Genomic DNA, 12505 nt, shown 5'->3' on the forward strand with positions numbered 1-12505 from the left:
CTCGCTCTGCTCACATGTGCAGCCACTTGCCCCCCCAGGGCCGAGGACAATCATGCCCCACACCCTCCGGCTCCAGCCGCCCCAGCCAGCGCGGCTCCTGCACACCCCTGACACCTCATCACACGCCATCAGCGGATGCAGAGCTCATTAGGCCTCTGGCACCTTCCCTCCCATGTGATCTGGGGCACCTGCCTCCTGCAATTAGAGGTGCTTTTCCTGAGACCTGTGACAGGTAAAAGGCACTCCTGGCCTCTCCGCATGGGCAGGACGATAAAGCAAAGTAAATGTCTGGGATTTGCTCGTATCTCCCCTCTCCACAGCCCACATGCTCAGACCCCTCCTCCTCCACCGCCGCCGGCCCTCCCCACACTGGCGCCCCACGCAGGGCGCTGCTGGGCTCCATCTGTGGCTTTCCTGCCAAGCTCTCTGGGGAGCAGGGCAGCACCTGCAGCTGAGATGTGACAGGACACCTACCCTTTCTCCGTCGTCTCCTGGGGGTCCTGGTGGGCCAGAAGGGCCAGGGTCACCCTAGGGAGTCAACCAGAGTCAAAGTGAGTCACTCCTGAGCAGGTCACCCTCAGTTTGTGTCAAGCCCTGGTTTCCTGGTTCTGCGATTCTGGTCCTGAAAATCCCCAGCCCCCGAGGGCCTGTCAGGGTGGGGGCTTCCCTCGGAGGTTGGGTGTGCTGAGCGGATGGCCTGCGGTGGCTAGCTGAGCACCTGGCCATCTGGGGGGCCCACAGGCATGAGGGTCCCCTGGACACCAGGCAGAGTGTGACCCACCCTCGCCTGGGGCTCTGCGTGAGGCTGCTCCATCTCAGGCTTCCTGTGGCCTCAGGCGACACACAGCTGGTGCCCTGTCTGTGCCCGTCAGTCAGAAGGACTGGCACTGAGTCAGAGAGTGGCCGCAGCCATGCATCCCCATCTTCACGAGGCTGCTGGAGAGCACAGCTGGGGACCGCATCACTCCCACTGCACCACGGGTAGCGCGCCCGTCTCCCGGTGAGACCCCGCGTGCCCACGTGTGCACACATTTGTGGTCTGTAGGTCCCCAATATGCAAAATTCCAAAGAGGCACAGGTCAGGGAGAAACCTCTGCTGAGACACAGGGGGCACCATGCGGGTCCACCCCAGGTAGGTGAGAAAACCAGGGCAGCAGCCAGGGTGGCCCTGACCCCAACCCTCCTTAACGGGGACGGCTACTTGTGACTATCCCCCTCCCAGACCACCCCTAACAGGGAGGTGTCCTTGCTCAGCAGCTCATGGAACAAGGGTATGAAAGGCTCAGCTGAGTCAGAGCAAAACAGAGCGCGGATTCCACAGGGAGACTCGATTCCAGCCCCCCATGTCCCTGAGTGAGGGCCACTGGGACCGCTCCTTATGCACTACACATGACAAATCCCCTGCTTTGGCTGACTCTCCCTCCACAGAGACAAAGTCTCGGGACTCAGATCCACTGGCTGACCTGCTGTGCTCTGCTGGGTGACCACGCAACCCCCTAAGGGAGCCATTGTGTGGAAGGGGCTCGGGAAGGGGCTCTGTGGTTGACCTTTCCACCTCCCACACAGAACACTCACCCTGTGGCCCTTCTCTCCCGGAAGCCCCGCCAGGCCATCGAAGCCACGGTCACCCTGTGGGGACAAGAGAACTGTCACCGCACACAGTTGGGCACAGTGGTGGCCACCCCATGGGCAGATTACTGCAGTGTCTTGCTCCCTGCACCAGGAGCTTTTTGACTCCCGGGCAGCCCACTGACTGGAACCCTCTGCTTGGGGTCTGCAAGCCCCTCTTGCCCTGACACCAGCAGAGGCTGTTAAGGGAGACAGCCGCGGGCCGTGGGTGGCCACCAGCAGTGACACTGCAGCACTTGGAGTGGCTGCCGTGATGTGTGTGCCTGTCCACTCTCGGTTCCCTGCAGAAGGGCCCACGAGGGCGGGCACCTGCCTGTGTTCCCACTGCTGCGGCCTCAGGCCTCCAGGGCTGCCCACACTCCACAGACACCAGGCCAGCCCGGCCATGCCTCTTGCAGCCGGGAGCAGTGTCCACGTCTCCCAGGGTGGGGCGGGGGTCAAGTGTAGGGTATTTTAAGCTTTCAATAATTTTGTTGAGGAAAGAACACCATAAACTATGGAGACAGATCCAATAAGACTCTGATCTTCTCCGCCCCAGGGCACGAAAGCCCACAGTATCTCATTGGCTCAGACTCTCAGGAAGCACTCAGAGCTCTGCCAGTTCATGGCCACCAGTGTGGAGGGCACCTGGCGTTCTTGACGACCAGGCTCCATTCCCCTTCCAAACACTGCTATCCCCACCGTGGTTCCTCCGTGGAGAAGAAAGTCAGTATGTCCTCTGACAACCTCGGGGTACACATGTCCCCGGGTGGCCTAGCCACCTGCACATTCACAGTGGTTCTCATGGCCAGGATCCCACCCCTCCCCTGCTCAGCACCCCCATAAAAGGAGTAAGCTGTCTCCAGAAAATGGCTGCAGCCATCACCCTTGTCCTTAAAGTCACCCACCAGCCCAACTTAGACAAGCCAGCGAGTCTGATCCAAATGAGCCCTCCCCATGATCACACACCAGCCTGCTTGTCCACAACATGGCGGGGCGCAGGGGCACACGAGGTGCGGGCGGCTGCCTACCTTGGGGCCCGTCTGTCCAGGCATGCCTCTGGCTCCATCGCTCCCAGCTCGGCCCTGGAACAGAGGAGGCACACTGTCGATTCCAGGAGCGGGCGTCCCACTGAGGCCCTCACCAGGCCTAGGGTACCACTGAGGGGTACTGCCATAGGTCAAAGCCCCCCAGCTATGCCACGCTGTACCCCAACCACTCAAAACAGGGTGCCGTCTGGCTGAGTCTCACCGTCCTGACTGCCAAAGGGGCAGGACGCCACCTGCCTCTCTGGGTCTGGGGACCATCCACCCGTGGGCTTGGGGACCATCCACACCAACTAGCTGCACGGCACTCGCTCTCGGAGTGCAGGGAAAGAGTTGTCTGGCTAGTCCGTCTGACCACGGAAGAAAAAGGTCCAGAGGGGACACATCTCACTCAGGCCACACAGCGACCCCAAGGCACAGTCACTCTGCCCCTGCTGGCCACTCCTAAAATCATGACCTCCAGCCATGGACAAGCCCACAGAGCCTACCTGATTGGCCATGGGGCTGGAGGGCAGGGCTTGGACCTCCAGGGTCTACTACAAAGGCCCCACAGTCACCCCGGGGAGAGACCCACAGGGGCCAGGGGCTCAGCCAGCCTTGTTAAACTCTGCCAAGCTCCGCTCACTAACGAGGAACACCAGCTGGCTCGGCACAAAGGCGCCAGCCCAGCAGTGGCCCTCTTCTCCATTTCCCATGCGCCCTTGGTCAAACAGGGCCATGGTCTGGCAGCCGCCGCCAATCTAAAACCACCTGGACAGCAGCAGCTTTGGGTCTCCAAGTGCCACAGACAGCAAAGGTGGTGTCCAAGGGAAGAGGAGAGAGACCCAAGCAGACCCCAAGGAGACGGCTGCCCCTGTCCCAGGAAGGGGAACAGGGAGCCAGGAGCTGCCCAAGGGTGAGACCTGTCCCAAAAGGCCTGGGGCAGGTGCGGTTGCCCTGCCCGGCAGACACCCTGCCCATCAGAGCCTCCCCCAAAATTTGTAAACAGTTTTAGAAACGAGGGAGACTCATCCTAACAGTTCTCAGGATTTCTCAGCATGACACTGCCCTACAAAACGTCCAGAAGCTTCTGCACCCACGAGGACATGCTCCCCAGGAGCCATGCTGGCAGAGAACTCAAGAGGCCCTTCAGGCCCTCGGAAACAGGTACCAGCCCAGAGCCCCTTGGCCACCACCACCTCCTCTCTTCTCTTGAGGCTCAGGCGCCTCCGAAGACACACTCACACACCCACTGGCAACCAGTCCTGCTCTTGTCCCCCGCGCCCCTCCCAGCCTTTAAGGAGACAAAGCACCTTTCAGAACCTGGCCCAAGGCAACTGCCAGGCTGTCCCTGGAGAACCAGAGGAGGTGGCGTTTCTCCTTCCTCCACTTCCACTCGGCCCTGCCTCCTGCCTGGCCCCCTCCACTGTCCCCAGGCCACAGGAACAACTTTTCACTTTCCACCTACAACTCCCTCCGGAGCCAGGAGGTCACAATCATCAGGGAGGACCCTCGTCCGCCTTGTGTGCTGGGAGCCACGGCAGCCATCAGGAGCCCCAGCACCTTGGAGAGCACAGGCCTGATGGCGCACTCGCATCCCCTCGCTCACCGGCAGCACAGGAACCAAGGTCCATCTGTGAGCCTGACGGGACTGCAGGATTTCCCCGGCTTGCCCACGTGCCCTCTTTCAGTAGCCACGGTCCTGAGGACCACTTCACTCCACACAAAATCCCAGGAGAAGAGGGAAAACTAGCAGGCGGAAAGCCTGAGCAGGTGCCTGGACACTTCCCCCACAGCATGGCCACTTTTGGAACAAGAGGCTGCCCGAGACATGAGGCCCCGGCCAGCGTGGCTCATTGCACCCCAGCTGCCCGAGGCTGGGAAATGGCCTTCATTAAGCAGATGAACGTGCGCAGGACAGAGCTGGGCTGCAGGCCCAGGTGAGCTGCCTCCATCCCAGACACGGCAGGTACAGCCTGGAAGTGGACAGCACGACCAGCCCAGCAGCAGAGCCTGGTCCACTCCTTCAGGCACCGAGGGGACAACCCCACTGCGGGCTCCATCAGAGGCAAAGCTGCAGTCCCCAAGCCACATGCTACCAGCACCAAATACTCACCCGTCTCCCAGGCTTTCCTGCCGGGCCAGGTGGACCCTGCACACCTCGGGGACCCTGCCAGGATCAGAGGACAAAGGGTCAGCAGCAAGCCCATGTTTTTCCAGAGGGAAAAGCAAAGCCTGTCCTTGTGCTCATCACCCAGGCGTAGCTTTGCGGTCCCAGCTGCTTCTGTGAGCAGCTCAGGGACAGGGCACTGGTGTCACATCCCCAGTGAGGGCTGGGGACAACAAGCCAGCCTGCCACCACAGAAGTCAGAGCTGCTTCTCTGCTCATGCTGCGTCAATACACGGTAAGTCCCACTCGTGTGGCAATCGGGGTACTAGCAGCAAACCAGGGGTGCTCCCCTGGGAACAGAGATGGGTTCCCACGTACCTGAGGTCCCATGTCTCCGGGCTCGCCCTTCAAACCGCCACTCCCAGGAGGACCCTAGGGAGAGAGTTCAGGATCAGTGCGTGCTCAGACGAGGGGCACGCGGACCACGGCAGTGAGGGGCAGGAGGGGAAGGGCAGGGCCCACACAGCGTGTGGAGCAGCGCTGCTGTGTCCCAGGGGCGGCACACACAGCCGCTCTGCCTCAGCCGACTAGAGGGGACAGCAACACCGCGGAGGTGGAAACCGCAGCTGTTCAGATCTCTTCCCAGGCTGAACGGCTCCAGGGCTGGGCTCACAGGAGCCACGCAGCTCGTGGAGAGGGTTCTCTCTCCAGGATGAACCTGACTCTTCCCTACAGGCTCCAGCTCAGGGCGGAGTTGCACACCCGTGGGCCAGTTCAAGGCTGGAGTCTGGACGTGGGAGGCCAGCCCGGACCAGCCCTGAGTGTCTCTGCACACGAGCCATGCTCATCTGGGGCTGAGAGGGCCCTGCAGAGGACCAGGTCCCAAACCAGTGTCCCTGACTCTGAGATGGCTTCGGGAAGGAGGGAGCCCCTGAAGACTGAGGCTCGGGCCTGTTCATGGGCAGCTCAGGAATGCAGGCTTGGCCTCAGGATGCCCTGGCCCCCTGGCCCATCAGGACCCTGTCCCTCAAAGTGTCTGCCCACCCCACCCACTGCGGCTGAGGGGAACGAGGGAGAGCAGCTCGGAGCTGTGCCCTGCCCCACACGGGCTCCTCTGGGATACTCCCACTCAGGATGGGGCAGGGCTGTCTCCAGGAATCGCAGGGCTCCCAGGCACCCAAGGCTCCTTGGAGTCACCTACTCCACCCTAGGGGAGCAGCACCAAGAGGCCACTCATCTCTGAGGGCCACAGGGCACTGGCTGGAGGGTCACCCATGCTACATGGCTACACAGCTGCCCACCATCTCCCCGGGGACACAGGCAGAGTCCCCATGCAGCTCCTGCCCCCCCGCCCTGCCAGCCACTCACCATGGGACCAGGTCTCCCCGTGAGACCCATAGGGCCAGCTGGTCCCCTCAACGCCAGCTGCAAAGAGAAGGGGACGTGGTGAGGAAGAGCCGAGGGCAGAAAGGACAGCTGGGAAAGGGAAGGACGGAGGCTCTGCCAGGCAAGGTCCCTGCTCCTCAAAGCTCTCGGCGCCCACCATGAAGGACAGGGACTTGGTCTCAGCCCTGGCCCCTCGAGGCCTCCCTCTCTGGGCTAAGCAGGAGAGGCCCTCCCACTGGCTCGACTCCCCGCGGAGGCACTCCAGGTGCTCTCCAGCGGCTGGGAGGTTCTTGGCAAGCTGGGAGCCTAGCTACCTGGGCTCTCTGCTCTTGCCTGGCCCCCCGTGTGGCTCCCACCTGCCACGGCACAGGTCAACCTGCTTGGCCAAAGTGCCCCTCTGCTGCAGGATCGTGAGTCCCACACACACGGTTTTAATTCCGGAAGTTTTTTTACACTATAAAATCTCCTGCTAAGCCCATCGCCCACTTGGCTTCAATTAGACCCACAGTTGGACAGGCCGGCCAAGCAGGCCACACCACCAACTCCAGCCCCAGGTGACGCTGGCCAGGCCTGAAGAGCACACTCAGCAATTTGTTGCACAGCAACTCTGGCTGCTTAGACGGTCCTGTGATCAGCTGAGTGCTCTGGTCATCCACATCCACGGAGCAAGCTGGAGCCACATAAACACTGTGCTATCAAAGCCATGTGGGCTGCCCTGCACACTCCCTCCACTGGCCACCCTGCTCTAAGGGGCAGTGTTCCCTACTGTCACAGGCCATCAGCAACTACAGTCACTAGTTCACTAACTAGCTAACTCCCGAAGACAGGCAAGGATCCTGGCGGACCCTGCTCCTCAGGACCTGACTGAGCAAAGGGCCTAGGCCAAGGGCTCCCCCCAAAGCACAGGCCAGGAAGCATGTCCCCAGCAAGGGCCCTGCCCAGAGCCCCGTGAAGTCTCTCTCCCACTCCCAGAGTCCAGGAAGGGCCTGGCACACAGGCACGCATCTGCAAACAGGGAGATGGGCACACTGGGTCAGATGAGCTGGAGGGTCCCCGAGGCCCTCAACCCTCGCCGTAGACAAGGAACCCCAAGAAACCTCCCTGGAGTTCCCCAGCTGAACTCGGGGAACCAGGCCCACCCAGGGCTGTGAACGGGCAAGAGCAGAGGCTCTATCCAGTCACCCAGTTGCTTCCACCCTGGGGGCCAGGCTGTCCCCTTCACAGGCACCCGGAGCTACTCACCCTGGCCTGCTGGAGAATGGCCTGGGCTTGGGACTCCTGAGCCGAGACCATGGGGCCTTTGGAGCCCGCATCACCTCCTCCTCCAAACCGGAACTGCAGGAGTTCAAAGAGGGGTTACCCGGGTGCACGAATGCAGCACCCCTGCTGGACCCGGAGCCCAGGAGGCGGCCAGGGGCCTCTCAGGTGACATGGAGGCCTGCAGGCCAGGGATTGGCATCTAGCCCCAAACCCTCCCCAAACCCAGCTCTGCTCCACACCCTGCCAGACCTGCCACTTCAGCCCCAGGGACACTCCAGACCCTCCCTGCATCTACCACACCCTTTCTGGCCTGGGCAGCTTCTCACCCTGGCACCTAGAGCCCCTAGCTGCTGCAAGGAAAGCCAAAGGCACAATGAACAGGGCCCAACCCAGCAGGCCTAGAGAGGACCCCTGGCCCCACTGGGTTTCCCCACGTGTGACAGGCATTTGGGGCTAACAGAGATGGTCCTTCTTCCAGAGAAGGGCCTGAGAACCCAATATCACATTCTTCAACGAGGGCAAATCCTCCCCTCCTCCACATGAGCCTGTCCCGAGGCCCACACTGTCAGGCCTGAGGGACATCAGGGGCCAACCAGGAGGCTGAGGGGCTCCTTCAGGTGGGCAGCCCAGCCCCACCTCCCTTGGTCACTGTGGCCACAGCTCCACCCCAAGGCATCTCCTCAGGGTCCTCGGCTTGCTCTCTGGAGGTTACTCAGGAGTCAGGGTCACAAGCCCTTCCCTTGATGGTCCCCTTGTAGCTACTGCAAAGGCCCCAACGCTGGCAGCAGCAGGGAAGGCCACTGCTGGGCCTTGTATGTCCCCCTGGGCCCAGGCTGGTTCTGCAGCAGGTGATCAGGAGGTCCCAGGGAGAGGCCTGACCCGTCCTCCGGCCCCCAAGCAGCACAGCACCCTGCCTCTCTCCCCCTCCCTGGGCCCACCTGCTACACACCCACAAACAGGGGATACTCACAGGTAGCATGAGCATGGTCCCTGGAGGACCAGGCAGGCCATCGGCCCCAGGAAGACCAGGACGTCCAGGGGGACCCTGCAGATGGGGAGTGGCGGGGCTGATCAGAGTCCACCCACTGCAGCCAGGTTGAGGGATCAGAAGACCCACCCACCCGAACAACACGGGACAAGCACAGGGAATGCAAGGACCCAGCACAGAATGTTCCGGAGACTCATGTCATGCCCAGAGAAGGGAGAGGCATGACAATGGGTTGAGATCAGCAAAGGCCGCAGGCTGGAGGGCTGAGGTGGGCCTGGAGGAATTCAAGGAGGAAACGGGGAGGACTGCAGCTGGAGCTGGGCAGGGAAGGGGCTTCTGTCACTCAGAGCACCCTCTGCATCGCCACGTGCACAGGAATGGACAGCTGTGGAAGGCAGGCGGCGGAGCACGCCCTCGCTGGGCAACCCACGAGAAGGGCATCAACAGCAGGACGTCCTCAGGAAGGTAAAGCCGGCTCAAAGGCACCCGAGCATTCAGGAGCTGCACCTGCACAAACGGCTGTCCTGGTCTCCGAGGGGGACCAGACAGCCCGCCCCAGGACTGGACCCTCCAGAGGGCTTCTGGCCGGCCTCGAGACCGCATGAGTGTGAGGCTCCCAGGACAAGGACTGGCAAGTCACCGCCCTCTCAGGCAGCTTTTCCACACATGGGGCGACTCCTGCCCAGCAGGGGTGTGAGGCCTGCTTTGCATCCAGATGATGTTTAGCTGCCCTCCCCAGGAAGGACCCCAGTGGTCCATCCCCGGCATCCCCAGGTGCAGTTCCATCTCCTAAACCAGCCACGGCAGCACTGGGGGGTGTGTTCACCCCAGGGGCCCCCAGGGAGAAGCACAAGCCAACTCCCAGCTGGGAGCTAAGGGGACCTCAGCTGTCCTCGTGGACCCATCTGGACGGGGTGGAATTCTCTGGAACTCTTCTGACTTTCATTACGAAGTGGCCCATTTGCCTGTGAAATGCTGTGCTGTAGGCTCTACGGGGATAGCAGGGAGAGGCTCTGCCTCCTGCACAAACACCAGCCGAAATCATATATGTATCCAGAGAAAGAGCTGGGGCCACACAACACACTCCCCAACGCCCTCTGGCTGGCCAGCCACTCAGCTCTCTCTCTTGGCTTTCTGCAGGACTGTCCACCAGGATCCTGGGATCCCTCTCTCTGCTCACTGCACACCATGGCCTGTGTGCGTCTCTGCCTCCTTCCCGCACACAGTGGGCTCGGCGTTGATTTAACCCACCCTCTCCAGCACATGGGTGGACTCCAGCCATTCACAGACAAGGAGACCGATCACTGCTTTAACCAAAAATAATAAACACACAGCAACTGGCCACCTGCAAAGGTCCACCTGGAGGCCAACCGACACCAGCTCATGTCTGGGAGTCCAAGAGGTGGGAAGCAGTGAGCTTATTCCTAAATGGAAACCTCAAGCTACCCAGTGACCACCGAGTGTCAGGAGGACTCCCGCCACAGAACCCAGAGAACAGCGATCAGACCCACAATGGCATCAGACTGCCTGCTGGCCACGGTCACCCCTACACACCGCAGAGATCTCACCAGCCCGCAGCCGTGGAGGCCCAGGGAAGGCAGGGGGGCTGCCCCCCACCCTCCTTCCATGTGCCCAAGCCAGCAAACTCTGCCATGCACTGTGTCTCCAACACAAAGCCTGGTCCCCTGAGAGGGAGGACAAGGCTGCTCTCAAAGCCACCTTTCATTCTCTTGACGCTAGGCGCAGGTTGGAAATGTGACTCTCATTCTGTCACATGGCTGATGTCAGACACTGAAGGGACACTCTAGCAGACTGCTACAGAGTCACTGGATGGGCCTCAGCTCCAGCACAGGGACAAAGGCACAATCAGAACTACTGCCTGGCCATCTCCAGGCCTGGACGTGTTTTTCTCTAATACTTGATCAGCTGCCCTGAACGGATGCCCAGACATGGCCAGGAAACACGGTTTGAAGCCCTGGCACAGGAGGGCCCTCTCCGCCACCCCTCCCCGGGGGATGAGGAGCAGGGCTTAAGAAATCACTGGTGTCCACCAGGGGCTTTCCTTTGTTTGTCCTGGCATCTGTGCACAGAGGGGATGTGACAGCCACCAGAGGCCTTGCAGGGCGACCTCTGAGGCTAATGTAGATGCCCCACCCTGGTGGGACCTGGTCCCATCACAGGGCCAGCAGAGGCACTCCACCTGGGTGGGATTTGGGTCAAAGAAGCAAGAACTAGCACCACTGGGTCACTAGGAACGTCTGCACAGGCCACTTGTAACTTGCCAGTGTATCCCAGTGATTTCAGACCCCCACCCCTCCCAAATATCACCCGCCAGGTCCTCACTCTGAGCCAGGCAGTGCCCACCCTGGGACAGATGTCCACCCATTAACACCCAAACACCCTTGGTTTCTCTCATCTACAACTCGGCCGTCCACTTACAAGCTCTTAATCCAACTGTCCTTAACACTGATATTCACCAGATCCGCAGGAAAAACAGAAAAACAAAGGGAAAGACGGCTGCCACAGGCTGCAGTACTGCTGAGCGCCACCGGGTGTCAGGAGAAACTTGCATGCGGGTGAGGGCTGTGCCTCCTGCTGGGACACAGGAGGCCAGTGCCCACCAGGACAAGCCCCCTGCAGCCTGAGGTTTGAGCAAGGGGGGAGCAGCTAGAGAGAACGGTGCAGCTTCCCACACACTGCAGGTGCCCCGGGAGGCACAGAGCAAGGACGGTCTCCAGCTCTGGCTCCTGCCCTTGTCTGTGCGGCCCTGACGCAGGGCTGGAACCTCCCCAGGAGCCCCGGCCCAGGTTGGCCTTCTCCTCAGGTACTGCCCACCCAGTGCAGGGCTGGAAACAGTCTGAGGGGTGGCATCAGGTGTGCCTGGGGCAAGGGGTAGTCTGAAGCAGAGGTCCACCATCTGACGGATGGTCCACTACAAGGTGGTCCACTTCGAGGTCGACCATCTCCCTCCACAAGGAGGAACAACATAGGACACGGAGCAGAGAGGACAGGACAGCCCAGGACAGGACACAGACGGCCCACGGAGCACCTGGTCTCAGGACACTGAGCCGACCTCTTACCCTTTCTCCAGGGTCACCCACTTGGCCAGTGGGACCCGTGGTTCCTGGAGGTCCTGGGAGTCCCTGGAATTAAAACCAGGACAGAGTTAAAGATGCAACCTACTTATTCTAGGCCCCTGCCCTGCAGCTAGGCCAGAGGAGGCTGGGAAGGACTGTTCCAGCCGGAGGACTTAAGGGGCACCCTCCCAGAAGCACCACCTCCAATCACGGGAAGTAACACCGGACACTCACAGCAGGGCCTTCCGGGCCGGGCGGCCCCTCGATGAGCATGCCCTGCAGAGACAGAGAGAATGCAGCTGAGACCAGGACCCCGCAGCAGGGTGCCTCCCAGCTGGGTGGGCAAGAGGCTATACTCAGGCCAGGTGACCAGAGGTCCCAGCTGACCAGAGGCCAGCCCCATCTTGCCATGTAGCACTGTCTGCAGTTGGGAATGAATGATGGTCCCCACTTTCACAGGCACAAGGATGAGCCTTGACCAGCAGTTGGGGGGAGACCAACTCCCCAAGCTCAGCTTCTAGAGATGCACCTAAGATGCCACCAGGAGAGGAAGGGCCCCAGACTGTCCCCAGTCTCCTGCCATCTTCCCAAGACACCCAGGAGAGCCGCTGGGCCAAACCACTGAGGGAGGAGAGGAGCACAGGACAAGGGTCCAGGTGGGCTCAGGGAAGACAAGGGAATGGGCCCCATGGCCAAGGCCCTGGTGTGACACCTGCCCAGCAGGAGTGCCTGGCCCCAGGCCCACGGCCCCTAGCTGTCTCTGCAGGGGGGACGCTTCTTCCAGACACCCAGCAGCAGCCCAGAGCACACAGCAAGCCCTGCCATGGCCCCTGGACACAAGCTCTCCACTCACCACCAGCCCTGTGCCCAGGCCTAGCCTCCGGCCCCCAGGACTCACCATCTCACACCCCAAACAGGCCAGGCCTCCTAGCCCTCTGCCCACCTGGGAGGGGCTTCCTCTGGGACCCACATGGCCAGTCCCTCTTCCCAGGCTTCTCTCTCAATTCCTCCCTGACTTCCTGGCAACAGCAGCAAAGACCCCTACCCTGAA

The 12505-nt window shown here is 61.3% G+C and overlaps 1 protein-coding gene across 4 annotated transcripts in view; it reads right to left on the reverse strand.

Moving 5' to 3' along the window:
- Col5a1 (collagen type V alpha 1 chain) overlaps nucleotides 1–12505 on the reverse strand; it is a 139077-nt gene that overhangs the window by 56999 nt on the left and 69573 nt on the right. For all 4 annotated transcript variants that reach the window (XM_076845122.1, XM_076845120.1, XM_076845123.1 and 1 more), the window contains exons 10-19: nucleotides 11689–11730; nucleotides 11458–11520; nucleotides 8360–8434; nucleotides 7372–7464; nucleotides 6112–6168; nucleotides 5122–5175; nucleotides 4750–4803; nucleotides 2640–2693; nucleotides 1576–1629; nucleotides 475–528 (exon numbers count right to left, since the gene is read on the reverse strand). In XM_076845122.1, coding sequence (XP_076701237.1) covers nucleotides 475–528; nucleotides 1576–1629; nucleotides 2640–2693; nucleotides 4750–4803; nucleotides 5122–5175; nucleotides 6112–6168; nucleotides 7372–7464; nucleotides 8360–8434; nucleotides 11458–11520; nucleotides 11689–11730 — 600 coding nt within the window. The remainder of the gene's footprint in view (nucleotides 1–474; nucleotides 529–1575; nucleotides 1630–2639; nucleotides 2694–4749; nucleotides 4804–5121; nucleotides 5176–6111; nucleotides 6169–7371; nucleotides 7465–8359; nucleotides 8435–11457; nucleotides 11521–11688; nucleotides 11731–12505) is intronic.

The sequence above is a fragment of the Callospermophilus lateralis genome, chromosome 2 (genome assembly GCF_048772815.1).
Source record: "Callospermophilus lateralis isolate mCalLat2 chromosome 2, mCalLat2.hap1, whole genome shotgun sequence".
NCBI lineage: Eukaryota > Metazoa > Chordata > Mammalia > Rodentia > Sciuridae > Callospermophilus > Callospermophilus lateralis.